The 19,193-nt window shown below is 32.1% G+C and overlaps 2 protein-coding genes across 2 annotated transcripts; one reads left to right on the forward strand and one right to left on the reverse strand.

Moving 5' to 3' along the window:
* Window positions 1–5,886: 5,886 nt before the first annotated feature.
* On the reverse strand, window positions 5,887–7,364 carry LOC135790563 (uncharacterized). Its single transcript, XM_065300797.1, has 3 exons — window positions 6,606–7,364; window positions 6,380–6,549; window positions 5,887–6,305 (listed from the first exon to the last, which is right to left on the reverse strand). The coding sequence occupies exons 1-3, from the start codon at window positions 6,775–6,777 to the stop codon at window positions 5,931–5,933; spliced, it is 717 nt and encodes a 238-aa protein (XP_065156869.1). The 5' UTR covers window positions 6,778–7,364; the 3' UTR covers window positions 5,887–5,930.
* A 3,434-nt stretch (window positions 7,365–10,798) lies between these two features.
* Window positions 10,799–12,731, forward strand: LOC135790511 (nuclear receptor-binding factor 2). The gene is made up of 3 exons (XM_065300741.1): window positions 10,799–11,017; window positions 11,105–11,705; window positions 11,760–12,731. The coding sequence occupies exons 1-3, from the start codon at window positions 10,898–10,900 to the stop codon at window positions 11,930–11,932; spliced, it is 894 nt and encodes a 297-aa protein (XP_065156813.1). The 5' UTR covers window positions 10,799–10,897; the 3' UTR covers window positions 11,933–12,731.
* Window positions 12,732–19,193: the final 6,462 nt, after the last annotated feature.

Raw genomic sequence — 19,193 nt, forward strand, 5'->3', positions numbered from 1 at the left:
AATATTCCTGCGAGTGAAAGTCGACGTGCACAGTTGTGATGCCGGCACGCAGCTCTTACTTTGTGCAGCAGATAAGAATATTCCGTCTAGTATTCGTGTTTCTTGTTGCAAATTCGCTATATCACGTTATATTTTATTGAATTTAGTGTTAATTGCCGTGTTTGGTCATTCGGTAAATATTTATCTCGTATGTAATCTTCGGAATTCAATATTTTGTGAGTTTATTACATTTTCGCGTGGATTTCTGATCGGTTGCCGTCGGACGCCGGCCGGCAGACTTTGTGTGTGATTATAAATAAAATATTTTGAACTTGGATATTTTGGAGGTTCGCGCAGCAGGTACAGATTCTTATTGTAAACTGTCGCATCGTTGCTTGTGCATTGTGCTATCGATGGATTGCAGCCAGATTAATTTAATTGAGTGTTTAATGTGCATAATTTTTTTTTTGCTTACTTATGATGTTTATATTTTAAATTACAATGCTGCGGTTTTATTGTCGATTTTTGTGTGACGTGGTCGGTCGCTAGATTAATCGGAAACTTACTTGAGATGTGCTGAGTAAGTTACTTTTATCTAACCATTGCGATACCCTGCACAAAAAGTATGTTTTCTCCCATGTGTGAATATAATATTATCATATTGTATAAATTGTTTTTGTTTTAACTTATGTTTTGTTTTAATTACAGTACTTGCCGTACCCATGCAATCCGACGAGCGCTGCATTGGTAAGTTTATAATTAAGTTATATTATTCGGTTAAATGTTTTAAGGCCTTTCATCTGCGTGTTGCGAATTAGGGGGGCCTATATATTTCACTAAATGGTAACATGGAAAACGGATTATATTGCGGAAAACCTTTGTAAAATGTTCAAATTTCAATTAGCGGTAGAAGTGACTCGATTCAGGGCACCTTACGAAGGTAGCGGTAGAAGTGACTCGATTCAGGGCACCGTACGAAGGTAGCGGTAGAAGTGACTCAATTCAGGGCACCGTACAAGGGCATCGGTAACAGTGACTCGTGTTTAGAGCACCACAAGGGATAACGGTAGAAGTGAATCGTGTTTGGACACCATACGAGGATGAATGTATAGCTGACTTTCATTCGTTCATTTTTTTCTTTTGAATTCAAATTTCATCTCTTAGATTTCCAATTTAATTACCTTATTTTATCAAGAATTCACCGTAGATTGAGAGTTTGAAATCGGTTCTTGTCAATCACAGTAACACTGAAATGGAAGTAAATATAATTTATATAATAGTATATAATATTTATACATGTTTAATTTGTTTAACATGAATTTAATCTACTTTCAGAATCTGAAAACAGAATTTAAAAATTCTAACTTTTACTTTCAAACATAAAAATAGACATTTTTTACTATTTTTTCAAAATTTAAGTTTAATATTAAAAGTTCCATGCAGAGTACTAGTACAATTCTATTCATGTTCTACACTACCACACTGAGAGTGTCAGTGTTTACAAACAAACTAGTTTTTCTTATCACGTGCAACTTTTGTGCGGTCGCCACGCGGTTGGCTTGCGTAGCAGGTTAGTCTCATTTTTATCGTCAGGTGATGTGCACGCACATTTTCTTCATTATTCTTGAGTTCCTTAATTTATTTTCGCGTTGTTACGTAATAATTTTGAATGCTTTTTGAATTGTGCACGCGTGATGTGCGGCTTCGTTAAATCCGGAGGGTACATTCGCAAAGGTAAAGCGTGAGTGATGTTCCGTCGGCCGTCGGATACTCCTTTGTATTATACGCGTATTTCATCGTTCGTACAATGTGCATAATTAAGGTCCTTGCAACTTATTGGATATGTCAAAAAGCAAAAATTTATCAAGGTATGTTTTCGCATTTTTTCAGCCATATGCAAATCAAACCCGTACTTGTTTTTACTTTAACCGCGTGGTCTTTAATTGAGCACACAAATATTATTTGTCGCAACATCTATCGTTGATTTGGATTACAAATTCAATACATTGTTTCGTTTTCGTTTAATATACCTACAAATTAAAAAGATTGACATTGTCGCGTGCCGTCGGCAACGTTCTTGATTCTCTGGCGGCTTGTTCCGCGCTGGTCGGTCACCAGTTGTTTCACATGATTTAAAATAAAATTCTGCATTGTCCTTTATTTTTGTAATAACCAACCCATCAGTTTTTCTTGATATAAAGAGAAAATACGATTTTTGAAATGTTCTATTTTTATGTTTTCTTACTTTTCACTTTTCTTTGACTTCGGGTGTAAACATTTTAATTTTTTTAAATATGATTTCTTCTTCTATTATCTTGTTATTATAGTCTTGTTAATTGTTTCCGTCGTTTTTCCTACTTAAATCTTTTTTTAATTTATCTTTTTTTGTATTACCCAGTAGATATATTTTCCTTATCATTTAATAGATCATATTTATTTGTGTTTGAACGTTTTACTTTTAAAACTTAGGGTTTTCTTTTTGTAACACCCTGTATATTAATTTCCTTTAGTAAGTTTGTAAAACGTGAGAAAGATATAGTTGTCCTACTTAAACTTAAGATTTTCCTATAAAATATTGTAGTTTTCTTTTTGTATCACCCTATATATTAATTTCCCGTAGTGGGTTTGTCAAAGGTAGAAAGGATATATATTATCCCACTTAAACGTAGGATTTTCTTTTAAAATATTGTCGTTCTCTTTTTACATCACCCTGTATAATAATTTCCTTTGATATTTCTTTCACTGCGGGTTTAGAGATATATTTCCCTACTTTAACTTTGCATTTTCTGATAAAAAGTTACTACATTGTTTTTGGAACACCCTGTGTAATATTTTCCCGTGATTGCCTCGAAAATTATGCAAAATTTGTTAGTATTATATGTTTTTCATTGTTATTTTTTTACGCTTGCTACTTGTCTGCAGGTACCGGGCTATACTGCTCTTATGATTAGATTCAAAATGGCGGCGTATATATTGTTGAGTGTTATATATTCCAGGTTTTCATTGTATACATATTTCAATAAAGAAATCTTAAAAGTGGCTGTGCCTCCTATGATTTGTGTGTACCCCTTCTATCATTTTAGGTACAGGTCAGAACTTGTAAAAATATTTTTAAGTGTCGCCTCTCTTGAGGCGACTTAAAACTTAGAAATATTTTTACAAGTCCTCATAAGGATTGTCCTTATAAGGAGTTCCCTCTCTCTGGGGGTGATCCCCCACCATAAAAATTGTTGATATGCCTGATAATTTCGGGGATGAAGCGCAGAGACATCGTAGCTGTAGGATGGGCCGGGAGCAATGGATGCATCGAAGCAGTGGGAGATCGACCAGAGCGCCGGAGGCGCTCTGGGAGATCGACCTTAGACTGTCTAACGACACGGGCCAAAAAGTTTAAAAATTTGATCCTCTCCTGTTCTCTTTCTTCTATCTCCTCCTCTTCTCTACTATTCCTTCTTCTTTTCTATTTCTCTGATCTCCGTTTCATTTCTCCACTTGCTTTCTTATTTATTCTCATATTGCCTTCACTTATATTTCAATTTCTCTTATATTTCGTTGCAATTCATATATGCAACCCAAATTACACCTGATATTTTTATATTTGAGAAAAATGCCTTCTATACCTGAGATTCGATCCGTGCCTGCTAGCATGCCAGCAGGTGCACGTCTCCACTCGACCACCGAGTGTTTTTATTGTTGTTATTTGATTCTTCTATTTATGTTTCTACTTTTATCATATTTTTAAAAACAACAACACAATTCAAGTAACAGTTAGTTATCGTATACCCGCTGCTCACACATACGACTTATATGCCATATTATTTAAAACTGAAAACGACAAAGAGGATACCAAAATAAATAAGCGTTCAAGTATAATATTAAATTGTCTTTTATTGGAACCCATACAACCATTAAATAAATAAATAATAATACCAATTCGACATATAGTAGTAGGCAGACGGTATCCGACGACAGCCACAAATATTATGTGAATAAGTCACTCAATATCCGATTCCATGGGCGACAGTTCAATAACTGTAAGCCACACTCGCCGAAATTCATTGTCGTTCATGCCACTATCACATTAACATCTCAAGAAACGCGATTAATTACTATGAAAAGAAATCACAAAACAAAACACGTGCTCACGGCACCACCGCGCACGACTGACTAAACAAGTAACACAATTGTTTGCCCACGTAAACATCTAGTTGGGGACACCAGGCAGATAATTGTACCTACTATTGTACATTTTAAATATTTATCTATACATTCTATTCCATTCAATTAGTTTGGTACATTTGGATTATAACAATGACATATGATACGGTCATATTAATAAACGTAAAAATTAAAGAATGATTAACAAGAAAAACTCCCATTGCTGAAAACTTTGGGCAGCGATCTCTCGCCTGATTTGAGAAGAGTATTAGTTTTTCCTTCAGCTCAGAATCATTATAATCACATTTCATTATTACGTTATTTACCACGCTGATCGTTTGCATTCCGGCGTCACTGAATCGTTCACAAACAGTGGAGGTCAAGAAACATTGTATCTAAAATGTAATCAAATTGAACACAACCGACAAAACCTGTATTACGTAGTAGGTACCTACCACAATAAATACAGTTAATCCAATCAACGGCAAATTAGTGTAGTGAAATGTGGTGCTATTCATAAAATAACCACTCAAAAACATGTCGAGGGTAACAAGAACATGAAACAATTCATAAAGTTTCATCAAGAAAGTTTGACAACCCAGCAAATCGTTGAAAACCTCCACCCAATTGACTATCACATTATGATCAATAATCAACTGGTCCAAAAGTTGATGTACACCATTAGAATAACTACGTTTTACGTTGATATCTCGCAATGTCTCGTTTACACATGCAAGTTTACTGCACATTATACTGCATAGGAAATATCTCCAAAGAATACCCTCCTGCATATAATACATACATGGGAGCTCAAAAAACATTGACATGCAAACCAAAATCTGAAATTAGTAAGCACCATTATAATCATTGATAAGAGTGCACTAATAAATGCAATATTCCATATTATGCAGACATATTTTATGTGGCCATATTTGTTTTTGTCTCTATAAGAGTCGAAGTACATATTATAAAGTGTTTATTACTTTTATTTTCATTGTTTTCTTCTAATTTATCCATGTAAGCAAATAATTTATTCAGTTTCTTTGTATTTGTAGAGGTATTCAGAAGAATATTATCAATCATTATCAATGATACGAGAATTTGTCCAAACAATAAAAACGGTCCAATATATAATTCATTAGAAACCATATTCACAATTTGTCTGACAATTCCCCAGCCCAAAACTATTATTAATAAAAGTATAAATTTTAATTGACTTGTATAAAAATTGTTTCTTTTGGTGTTATATGATGGGTAAATTATCATAAAAGACAGCCATTTTTTGAGGTATGTTACACTTGTTGTTGAAGACATGTTTACCTGCTTTGTGAGGAAGAAAATTTATCTTTAAATGTTTTTGTAATTGATTATAACCAATAAAGATAATGCTTGAATAATTAACATAATGAAATATAATAAGAAAACTTAGTTATTTCATTAGTAAAAAGCCTTATGTACGTATAAGATATTAATTATTGACAAACAATTGATGGATGATTAATATCTTCTTTTTTTCACTCCTTTATCATTTGCTCTAGTTGACGTCGTGGCACACATCAATCATAATATGATGTGACCCTTTAATCACAATTTCATCATCGAGCAAACTCTCATGATGTGAGAGTCATGCCATTTCTCGCGTTAATCCCCTGCGATTTAGATTAAAGTTTCAGATGGATAAAACACCAGAATATAAAAAATTAAAATAGTAAATGGTAAATATCAAAATGACGAATATCAAGCAAAAACAAAAACTCAAATGTAAATATAATTCTACAACAGTTGATTAAAAATCAATCATAAATCTTGTACATATACTTCATTGTCTTTGTGTGATTGTGTATATCTGGAATATGCATTGCCTTATCAATCCTTCCGAGTTCTTCATAGTCAATGCAATAAAAGTCTTTAAAACCAACTCGGGCTGCCAGTTTTTGTGAAATAATTGATGTGAATGCCGTCAATGTAGCAGGGAAACCTAAGTATCGGCATATGTATTCACGAGCCTCAAGAATACGTTCGCCAAGCCCTTCACCACGATACCCTGGCAGGACAAACAAACCCAAGGCTTTCATTATGCGTGGAACTTTGAACTCTGTATGGAAATCGCGCTGGGCCTCTATCCATTTAAAAATTGTGAACAGTTTCTTGGCACATTCCCCAGTAGCCTAAACCACAATTATAATTCTTTATAAATTAAAATGGCGGAATTTGATTTTACTTTGGTTAAAAAGTGCCTTACCGGATAATCGACTTTCTCATCAGCTTTGCTCTCTGTTAACACGTTGAAACCGGCAAGTTTTGTATTATTCTGGTCATCTTTAGTAAGACAAACAATTGTGTGCTTTTCCTGTAATACTTTTGCCCACAAAACACGGAATTCTTGTAAGCTTACAGGATCATCAAGACAATCTGTAATTTATGTAAACATTTACTTAAGTAGAGTAAAAAATAAAATAAATACTGACTCATATATTTTGTTGTTGGCTCATCACCGACAAACTTGGTCACAATCAAATCCTCAATTTCTTGAAACATATCCTCCGTTGCATCTTGCACCCAATATTGCCTTTTCTTGCCATCGACAACTTTGCGCCCTTCAAAAGTTAAATAAGTTTTGGGAAACTCGCGACTCGCCATTTTGAAATGCCTCTTTAAACGTGTACGGTTCAGGACTAGCTGTGAATTTGATAGCAACTGAACGTGAACTCTAATATTAAATTACCAAACATCATTATCTATTAAGCCAAATTGAAATTCATATGATATCAGCCATTGCATAACCAGTGTTTGCTGATGTCAATTGCAAGTGGGACATTAGCCTATCTTATCACAATTCAGGTCACTACTTGTGAGTTCAACCTTGAAATCTAATAAATGTATGACAAAGCATTAATACAATGGTAAATAAGTGTATTAATAAAAACATGAAGTACGCTTAGGCACGTGTGCACCGGTCTTATTAAATCACTTTACTTAAATCATTAAATCATTTTTCTTAGTAACTGTATGAAAAAACACTCCCTTAAAACACTCTTTGTGCAATAAGATTAATTTTATCAACCTGTAACTTAAACTTTATATGTGATATTGTTTGTTTTGTGACCAGGCTTAATTCATCCGTAAATATTTACATTTTTAAAGATTCTACCGTCACCAGGTGTAGATTACATTTATAGTTCAGTGCTCTTCAAAATGTAGATGAAAAATTTAATAAGTAAATAAATACCGCAAATGTTTCGAGTGTTTTTCAAAACTTCAATTTGCAGGTGGATTACCTAAAATGTGAAAAAAAAAAATAATCAATGCAAATAGAGATCATAACTTGTTTGTGCAAAACCAGTAGTGACGTAATACTATTATTAGATGTAAAAATTATATTACGTGAGTGGCCAAACTCTTGACGTATTACTAATCTGGGTCAAAAAAGGCACAACCAAAGTATGAAAAACTCAATCATACATCTTATACATACCTTTTTAAGCCACTTAGTATGTTATGTATATCAGGAATATACATTCCCTGACTCTTACCCAACTCTTCATACTCAACAGAATAAAAGTCCTGAAACCAAGGCGAGCTGCCAATTTTTGCGAAACAAACGACGTAAATGTTGTCAGAGTTGCGGTAATCCCCAAATGTCGACACATTGCTGGTCTGAGCCTCCAACAATCGTTCCTCAAGAGCCTCACGTCGATAATCTTCCAGCAATATATAAACCCTTTGATTTCATAATGCATTGAATGTTGAACTCTTCGAAAAAAATTACGTTGGTTTTCCAGCCATTTAAACATTCTAAATAAGCGCTGAAGTTTCTCCGCGTAATCAAAATATAATTAATTACTACTAAACATTACAACTTGTGTTTTAATAACGGTTTACGTCGTAGTTAGTTTTACTGTCGGTACTACTAAATATAACACGTTGGAAAGCGACAACTTTGTTTTTATTTTCACCGTCTTCGTTAAGCAGACCAGAGTGAGTTTTAAATCGATAAACTTTCGCCATATCACGCGAATTTCTTCTCAAGACTTATGGGATCGTCATACATTTCTACAATTAATGTATAACTGGTAAAATATACATCATTACAATAAAACTAAATTCAATACGTACTCATGTATCTTGTAGTTGGTTCATCGCCGATAAATTTATTAACACTAAGATCCTTCTAGTTCGTCAAACATGTCCTCAGTGGTATCCTGAATCCAGTATTGTCGCTTTTGCCGTTGATAAGCAGGCGCCCCTCAAATTTCTGCAAACTCTTTGGGAAACTCCTTCGGACCGGTCATTGTTTTTGCGGCAAATGCTCTCAATTATACTACTTACGTTCACACAAATGAACTTAAAAGTGAATAATTTTAAACATGAAAAATGCAAAATATTATTTTGTTTTTACGAAAGGGGAGTCATTTCTTATCAGTTGTCCACGTGGACTATTTTTGGAAGATGAACGTATTCATCTTAATTTAACCTCACAAATTATATAATTTAAACTGTTTATAAAAAGACTAGCTGGTTCTTCGTAATGGTTTCCTTCCTTAAATTGCTTCTTTACTTCTTTTTATGCTCACCTAAGCTTCAAGAGGTTGATGGCTAGCCAGGACTAAAGAAATCTAACTTTACATTAAAAAAAAATGTGATAAAATCATTTACACACGACCTCAAATAATAAAATTATAATGAAATGAACAATAGTTTTAACGAGAGAGTGGGGTTTTTCATTGCGTTTTCATTTCATGGTATAACTATTCTAATGCGCTGACAACCTTAACTTTATAATATTGCTTCTATTTAAAACGATTTCAACGATCTAAAATGCTTAAAATGTTTATTTTAAAGCAAAACAGCACGTTTTGAGCTTTAATCTGCGTTTGAACGAAAACAGCATAAAACGACGAAATTTTATTATTCGTTTTTATTAATATTGCGTCTATTTGAAAAGATTTCAACGATCTAAAATGCTTGAAAATGCTTATTTTTTGCAAAACAGCACGTTTTGAGCTTTATTCCTGCGTTTTAACGCGTAAAACAGCATAAAACGACTTGAAATTTTATTATTCGTTTTTTGTTTTATTGCGTCTATTTGAACGATTTCCGCAACGATCTAAAAATGCTTGAAATTGCTTATTATAGCAAAACAAAGCACGTTTTGAGTTTTAATCTGTAGTTTTAACGCGTAAAGCAGCATAAAAACGACGAATTTTTTATTATTCGTTTTTATTAATACGTTTCTATTTGAACGATTTCAACGATCTAAAATGCTTGAAAATGCTTATTTTTAACGCGTAAAACAGCATAACAACGACGATTTTTTATTATTTCGTTTTTTATTAATATTGTTTCTATTTGAACGATTTCAATCGACCTAAATTGCTTGAAAATGCTTATTTTAGCAAAACAGCATCGTTTTGAGCTTTAATCTGCGTTTCAACGCGTAAAACAGCATAAAACGGATGAAATTTTTAACTGTAGGAAATATAATTATTTTATATTTTTGTCTGATAGAGAATCTTCCAATCTTTCATAATCAACAATTCGTTAGTAGCTATCTCTTTTAGTTTAAGAGATATGAATTTTTGAAAAGTATCAAGCACCCCCCCTTGGCAATTTTTTCTTAAGAATAAAAATTTCATCTCTCAGATTTTCGTTCTAACTAGCCAATCTTATGAAGAATAGTCCGTGCAATAATCTCTACGATTTGTACCTATTTATCTATTTTGAAAACATGCTGTGGAAAAGTATCTGTATCTTGCCTTTTTTGAAATTTTCGACGCCATTTTATAGTTTAAGAGGCACTCTACGCAATTTATGCTATTTTAATCCGCTAAACATTTTAAAAGTACCCTAAAATGCCTTTTAAACAATGGTCTGTTTTGGAAAATTTGAAAACATGCTGTGGGAAACACTCTGTATCTTGCCAACTATTGCACCATTTTTGAGTTTGTCACCGCTATTTTATAGTTTAAGGGACGCACGATTCTCTACACGATAGCGTGTTCAGTTTGATTTTTTCAAAAATCAAAAAACCTACAAAAGGTACCTCTTTGCACATGTTTTTTTAGTTTGGAGCAGAAAAGTAGATGTTTTTAATAGCCGAGCTTGTAGAGAATCCTTCACGGATCAAGAATCTGCCGTCCTTTCTTTTCTAGCCCTTTTAGTTCAGGAGTTATTAGCATTCAAAGTTTTATTTTGATTTCGCAGGAAAAAATTATAACCGAAAAGTTCGGCCCTGTTCTTCGGTCAAAAAAATTTTGACTTAAAAAGTTCGGCCCTGTTCTTCGGCCAAAAATATTTTAACATAAAAAGTTTGACCCTGTTCTTCGACCGAAAAAAAAATGTAATTAAAAAGTTCGGCACATTGAACATTGTGAACAAGGTGGACAAGGTGGACACCTAGGTTGTAGATTGGTTGTGTGATGAACTCAGTAAAAATATTTGACTCCATTTATTTAATTAGAGGAAACGAATATGAAAGTACTGAAAGTGAAAATGTGAAACTCCTTATTCCACGTAAATGCTGGCTTGGTGGTCAAGAGTGAGTTTTTTAATTTTTATTTTTTGAACTTGTCCTCTGGCCCCCAACTCTCTCGTCTCCGAGCTTCGACGACGGTGAACGAGTACGGTGACGTTGCTATGTCTTACTAGACGTCACGCAAGATGGCGCTATAGATCCACATGTCCAATTTCCACTTTCACACTTTTTTTTATTTCAGGTTATGATCAGTAATCTACATTACATCAATTTATTTATTTATACATGTACATTATCTTATTAACTTCGCCTTTTGTTTGTACAAAGTACATAGTTTTGATAGAAAAAGAACAAAAGAAAATATTAACTGTTACGATAAATATGGAAAATTCTGCTCTTAATAAGGTATTTAGTATTGTGTTATCTGCAGGTTTATTTTGTGTGGTGCTCTAAATATGATTTAGGAAACTCTAACAATGGTCCTTTTTGCAGGCTCATCAACAACACCGTCTTGCTGATAAGCATTTACGTTATCACCGCTATTCAGAAGCAATATGTTGCCATTTAAATGCTGTTGAACTCTTGAGTGATGCATTGATGTGTACAGAAAATCCACGCTCACTAGAGTCAATAAAATTACAAATTGATTTTCATAAAAGACAAAAAAATATAATTAATCTTAAAAAAGAACAGCATGAACAATACAAAATGGCATTTGAAAATAAATTTTGCACTTTTAGTGAATCAGGTTGTGATGATAATGAAGGAAATTTGATAATGGATGCAATATATCAAACAATGGAAGAAACTGACTCCTTAATTGAGTTAATTCAACACCAGACACATCAATCTGAACTGCAAAGTTTACAGGTTGACACTGCTCATACAGAGAAGATTAAGGAAAATAATCAAATGCAAACCAGCGCCTCAGTTGTGAGACATCCTAAAGATGACAAAACTGTAATCGAAGAATTTAAAATTCTTAATAAGCAATTATATTTGCTTATTTCTAAGTTAGTAAATCAGTTGGAAAGCAGTAAGAAGGAGAACCAAGCATTGAAACAGCGTTTAAATCAGTTTGAATACGAAAAAGGTGTAGTATAGTTTAATATGTTCTGCATATTTTTAGGTTTTTAATTTGTTACAGCTCAAAATAACCAAAACCAATTCAATCACTTAAAAATTGTGGCTGACTCATCAGGTGGCACTTCTCCATATGTGTTTTCTCCATGCAGTGATCTTTCCTCGGAAGTTCAAGAACAAAATGAATTACTTTCAATTCAAAATAGTAACTCTACTACTCAAGATTTTGAAAACTGACTGACACATGTGCAGCCAATTCTAAATGGTGCAAATGAGTGTCACGTCCACATTGGATGTGGAATGAAGTAATTTTAATAATGTAAACATGTTCATGTTTTATTATTTAGGGATGTGAAATAATAATGATAATGTTGATGTTGATTCCTCATGGATGAAACATAACGAAAAATAACTTAATGTTAACAGAATTATCGTAATATTCTGCTTCTATTGCCTCAAATTTTTAAAATATTATAATGGGATTATTTGTTGAGTACTGTTCTATTAAGGGGTAATTGTCAGATTCAAAAAATAAGAGTATAAGAGTGTAAAATAAGTGTGCAGTGTGAGATTCTCAGTTATCTTACATACACAATGGAATTTCTGATTATACTTAAAGGAAAACAGAGCATTTCATTGGCATATACAATCGATACAATCTTACTTTAGAAAAAACATAATATGTTGATTTAAGGATACTAAGTCATTATAAAGTTTAACTGAGTTTTATTTAGTATATTAACAATTAACGCCGGCGCCTAATTTATATGCACTACTACAAGCTACAAATCTATGGTCTATGCGTTATGATTTGCATAAATATTATTGTAAGCTTAAGTTCATGTTATTGTGCATGGCTGGTAGGTATGTTACACTGGGAATCGTTTTTTGGTTCTTGTAATAAATGATTTTAAAGAAAATCATGTTACAATAGTGTAAAACATAAATAGAACTTAATGAAAAATGAGATGTTACGTAAATGTGTATCTCTTATAAACATGAAAAAAAATACAATATACCGAACATATTTTCTTAATCGAATCGAGTCATTATATACATTGAATGAAAATTTCTACGTTCTGATTTTGATTCCCAGGACGTAAACGATGCAGGATGTCTTTGAGTATGTAGTTTTTGTGTTTTTCTCAAAGATTTTTAGACTAAAAAACACGTTTTTGGCTTTGCATTCCTAAATCTAACAGAATTTTTACTACAATATATCGATAAGTATCTTGTTATTTCAAACTCCTGGCTGACACCATGTACAACTTACGTCCCCATCATTTTCAAAGCGTTCACTTCACCACTACAAAATAGACTATATACAATACGAGTAGCTGTGCACCTGCTAAGCGAGACCAGAACCCCGATTAGTTCCCCACACAATTCCGCAATGGAAGTGGAAAAGGTAGTATTACTGGAGGAACCCATTACCGGTGTGCTCTCCGGCTCTTTTACTCTTCAGTTGCAGTCAATTTGTGAAAGCAGCACTAAAACTTACGGTTTCGTGTGTATATCTTGTTGTTTCCGCGATTATTTTAATTAAATCATATCGTTAAGTTTGCAAAACATATTTTTACGTTTGGGCGTAGAAATTGATATAATGTGAACTATAACATTATAAAGTGACACCCGTTTTCTTGTCATGTTATAAGGGATTATCTGTTTAATTATATTTTAATATAACGTGTGTTTGCAAAATTACACTAAAAAGGAAATCTACGTCAACAGAATCAAAACTGCCACTCAGGTAATCCACATTTGTTTATATCATATTATTCATTATAGATTGTTTAAAATTCCGACATGTTTTACTCGTACTCCAGTAACAACGAAACATTTATAAATATATTTTTTAATTAGAGTTATAATAATTCAAAATAAGCATTAAAAATTTATTGTCTAAATTAGTATTGAAGCCTAACCAACGTATTAAATAATTTAATTTATTAGACTATTTGGACGGATCTATATAATTGTTGTAATTACACGATTGTTTGTATTTTCAAACAAACTATTCCAAGCAAAGTTTCGCGAGTAAGCAATCTCAGATATGTTTGCTTTTATTGTTATAGATTTATGGAGTTAACAAAACTTAAACAAATTTGTCAGCACTATTAGTTAACTTTTCTATTGGGAAATCAAAACTTTAATAAACAATAGGTAGCACTTTTTTAATATTCACTATCAAGAATTGAAGTCGTATTATAATCGTCGTAATAGTAATTGTTTCACACAAATAAAACTAAATATAATTTGCTTACTAATTAGTTTTTATTGTTTTCTTTCAAATCCAAGTTCGCCGAATGCTCAATACATATAAATACAAAAAAGTATTTGGCAACGAATTAATACAATTGGTTATTTGAAGTAAACAACGTGGAATACAATATGTGATTGAATTTAGTAGTTCAGATTATATACTGAGTATGTATATTGAACCTCTATAATAAAACAGTTAGAATACTCGTATGTCACATCCATTTTTAATAGTGCAAAAGTATTGCAATATAACAAATATAAAAAGCAAAATAAAAGCAGCATAAGAATTGTCAAAAATTCATGGCTGTTTGACGTCATTTCCTATTAGTTTCATCCTTTACTGTAGTCAGCGTGGCTTGTTCCTTTCTAAAAATGCTGCAATTGAGAAGCACCTGAATAAAACACAAAATAATCATAGTATACAGCATGTCCATGAACATAGTTAATGAACATAAGCAAGTTTTGACCATAAAAAGAGATCACAGTGATTCACAATATGATACACCCGGTAGCTACATTTTACCTGGTTGTACTAGGTATCAATGTATAAATACGACTCATGCTACAACCTACAACCGCTACAACATCCGGTAACATGAGCAGTCCGAGTAGAGAGCCATCGTACTCCTACTTAACTTAATACAACCAATGGAAATCAACGTTCATTCTTGTCTCCTGCAGGTCTCCTGACCGCCGAATATATTTGTGCCAATCACAAGCCATTTTTTTGATTTACATTCAACCCTTAAATTTATAATTAAGGGGTGATGAAAGAAGGCAATGAAAGAATGCGAAATTATTGCGGGTTACATTTTTGAATCGTTGACAAAGATCGCTTTTGTGTATGCTGCAGGTATGTTTAAGAATATGAAAGTTGCATTCATTAATGTTTGTTGTTTATACGAGTAAATTTATCAGGCATTATAATAGCGAATTATATTCCATAGTTCACGCTCGTAATTTTGCCATTCAATTTCATTATTCCATTCATCTGACGAAAGGTTCCCACATTTTCACATCACCTTTGCAAACAAGATCAGTATCGATATGCACAAACTAGAAAATAATAATTTTTAATTACCAACTTATATATTTCATTGTGTACTCATGAGAAGTATAATTCATTTATAGGACAAAGATCATTTCACTAACATTGTGCAATAAAATTTAAATCTAAGAGTGTGCATTAGGAAAATACTCTCAAGTTGAAATGAAGGTAAAAGTTTGATACTCGCTTGGGGCAAAGAAAAGATCGAAAATAATATTTGATGAGAAATAAATTAGAAATATAGATAGCACTATACTGGTTAATGTGAAATGCAAGTACATATATTTATTTCTGTTGAGAAAAATAATTTAATATTATAATTTTCATTAGGTTCATTCATTATCTTTCTTATGAAGTTGTATGCATGAAAAAAATGCATTTTTTTTCTGATTTTCTATGTATATCCGTTAATATTATTATATGTCCTCAATATCCTGCTTAAAATGACAAAAGAATCCAGAATTATAATAACCAGACTCAAAAACGTGAACGTGCTCGCAAACCATTTAAATTCTAGCCAATTAAATTCGAAACAGACGGAAAGCAAGTAAATAATACGACTACATTAGCTTCTATAATAAGTGTCACGTGTTAATTAACGTATGGTACGTGTTAGATGTTAAAACTAATTACCGTACCGTAAAAAGAGAAAAAGCTTCAATTTTTGTTGACATTTACCTTTAACCCAGCTTTTGGAAAAGTGGACTTTAAAAAGAAAAAGATGTTCACAAACACATAATTCTTATTAAATGTAAAATTATCGAATCATTCATACAGCTGGCTTTTAATCCAGATGGCAAATTCATTAATATTATGATAAGATTGTTCAAATTGTAACACGACTGGCGTGCAATTACAGTTATATGAAATCACACTCCATTTTACTGGTTGCGGTGTAAATGTACCTACCTCGTATACCACTACACAGTATGTAGGTATGCGATTTATTTCACGACAAAAACAGAAAATATAAAAAAATGGGGCGGATTTATTGCGATGGGAAAACTCATTTAAAAAACATCAATAAGTAACTGTGACCGCAAAGTGCTAATCAATGAAGCGAAAATTTCAAATAAAAAATCCTTACTCATTCACGTTTGGTTGATTACTGTATAACTTGACTGTTTGCTTCATGTTTATTCTATTTATTTTTTCATTTTTATTATTATAACTGTTTCGTATAGACATTTTATATTTTTACGCAAAACATTTACAGTGTAGCTTTTACGTTTATGCTGAATTGTAGTTTTATTCAACATATAATCAAATTTTCTGTTTACTTTTTTTCTACAAACGTAAAGGTGTATTTAAATCCGTTTTTGATCATGAGAACATTTTTTATCCATTTTTTTAATATGAAACCAGTTAAAAGCCGAATCTAAAATATTCAAGATTTAAATAATATACTATAGAAACTTTATTCTCAGATAATGAAGACATTTGCTTACGAGGACAGCTGCCGAATGTCGGTTAAACAAAAAGTTTGTCGCATCGTATAATGAGCTCGTTAACATTGTTGAAATATATTATTTTTATTATGAATATGTGAGAAATTTTTTCCATCCAACCAATTAGAATGTGTGAAAGAGCTAGGAATGGAGAATAATTACGGTAGTGCTGTATGCGACAGTTGCTTGATGAGCTGACTAGTAATAATTTAAACTTATTTAAAATAATATTCTAGTTTCGGCCGAAATTCGGTTTCGTTTTCAACCAAAAGAAAACAGTTTCGGTCGGACCTTACTTATTTTAATGCTTGTTAATGTCCATGCGCCTTTTAGATTGAATAGAACAATAGGTAATTGTTACTTAAAATTAAAGTAAAACGATAATAGTGAAAGCATTACTGACGATATTGCTCAATAAATGCTGTGATATATTTTCTCTTTCTCTCTGTTGTTTTTGATAGATTTTTAATTAAATTAATTTTATAATTTCTATCTTCTTGGCACGTAAATGGTACAAGTAAAATACAAAATAAACTGTAGATTATTTGATCTGCTTTAAATTCATCCGCATGAATGTAAAATATGTAAGTAAACGCATTGGAAATGAATGTATAACGGAAGAACGTATCTCGTGACACTTTGTTAACAACTTTCTACTTTGAGATGCATTCTACACCGGCGCAAAAAGTGACGGAGTATAATATACAAAGTTATAAATCCGTACATATAGATGCCAGTTAGAAATTACAGTGTTTATAATTTTCTCTGCACGTCCGCACGAAAATGAAGCAAGAAGAATCGATTAGGTGTTTCCTGGATGGCAGTTTTTGCACGAATAAAAGATTGTTGATCGACTTTACGTTCGACTTTACGGCGCGCCGCGTGTCAAAAGGTGCACGCTCATAAAATTACAAGAATTGCTCGCAAAAATGAGAAACGACTATGAGGTACAAGGAATGTAGACAATTTGGCTCAAAGTTTAATGAGAACTTTCCGGTCCTGTCACATTGTAAAGAAGTTTCCGCTTTATTTGTTATCCAATAGACATTTAACATGCATTTTGTTTTACGAAGGCATTTCATGAATGTATTGGTTAATTTTTTTTGTATATTCGTCTTGTTTTCTAAAATCCTTACATAAGAACGATTTAATTAAAATATGGTTCTTTGGTGTGTGCAGAGTTCTGATCTCCTTGTTAGTGGATATAATAAAAATATTGTGTTAATGTTTTCTTGTTAGACGTATTTAACAAAAAAAAATTGCAGTAATGTGCAAAATGGCTGATGCTTGATGCCATTATTACCTGGGACATATAAGATTAAGAATAGAAGAATGTGCTTTTATTAACCGAGAAATGTTAATGTTATAGTATATTTATTACGAATTAGCGAATTGGAAAAGAAGTGATAAAAAGCCGTTAAATTGAAACGAATGCTAGAGCTTAATTGCTGTTCATAACTGTAAAACCTAATCAAAATAACATGTATTGTAGTTGTTTTAAATTAGCTTTATTCATGATTTATAAATTTATTTTATGATTTGTTGAAAAAGGTATTTGCTCTGCCAAATTCCCGACAGAAAGTTATAGCATAAAAATTATTATTTAAAAACCGTCCCTGTACTCCATAACAAATAAAATACTCCTTCTACAAGTATCAGAAAAATGAGAATAATCATAATAATAATGATTCTTATACTGAAGCGTTACAGTTAACTTTCTACTTCCTACGTTTATAAGATTTTAAATCAATATTCATTTTACTACAAGGAATAATATGATTGTATAAAACCTAATAACACCAAATTGCATGAATGAAATTTGAATTGATTTGTAATACGACTTGTCTCTCTTTCATAAAAACAGTCACGTACCACATAGACTTTTCCAATTACCACCCGAGAAGAAGCAATCAACTATCCGTCATTCAAGCAACGTTGAAAAACTTGCGAAACGTTGAAATGCGAAATGAAGTCTAATTTTCCACTCAACTTTGCATGATTTTCAACAACTATGCCGTGCACATTATCTATATATATAAAAATGAATTGCTGTTCGTTAGTCTCGCTAAAACTCGAGAACGGCTGAACGGATTTATGTTATCTTGGTCTTGAATTATTCGTGGAGGTCTAGGGAAGATTTAAAGGGTGAGAAAAATTCGAATAATTGCCGGGAAAGACCTCAAAACAGCTCTTTTCTATAGAATAAAATTTGACATTGAGATTCAATCATAGTTATAGTTAAATAGTTGAATTCGAGATGGCGCGTTGAAATGCATTATTGAGAAAACTTTATATAATTAATTTCTTTAAATTAAAATTGCTAATTTTATTGATATAATTGACTCTTACTACGAATATGTCTAGAACAAGAGAGTAAAAACGAATTACATTTTTATTAAAAACTGCCGGAACGAAGTCGCGGGCAACAGCTAGTTACAAATAAAAAAATGAAGACACAAAACTAATTACTATTACCTAGAAATTATTTTAGTTTTCTTTTTAATATCAAGTGATATTAAATGTGATAGTCAGTTGATGATTCAATGTTAAACTAAAGTTTACTACATCCGTCAAGTGAAAAGTGAAAAGGCATTTCATGAATGTATCGTTTAATTTTTTGTATATTCGTCTTGTTTTCTAAAATCCTTACATAAGAACGATTTAATTAAAATATAGTAATTTCGTGTGTGTAAATTTCTGATCTCTTTGTTAATGGATATAATAAAAATATTGTGTTAAT

Source organism: Atheta coriaria, unplaced genomic scaffold (genome assembly GCF_025399875.1).
Source record: "Atheta coriaria isolate IRGN ID8LTWV9N9 unplaced genomic scaffold, Caltech_Dcor_3.1 hic_scaffold_4_pilon, whole genome shotgun sequence".
In the NCBI taxonomy this organism is placed as follows: Eukaryota; Metazoa; Arthropoda; class Insecta; order Coleoptera; family Staphylinidae; genus Dalotia; species Dalotia coriaria.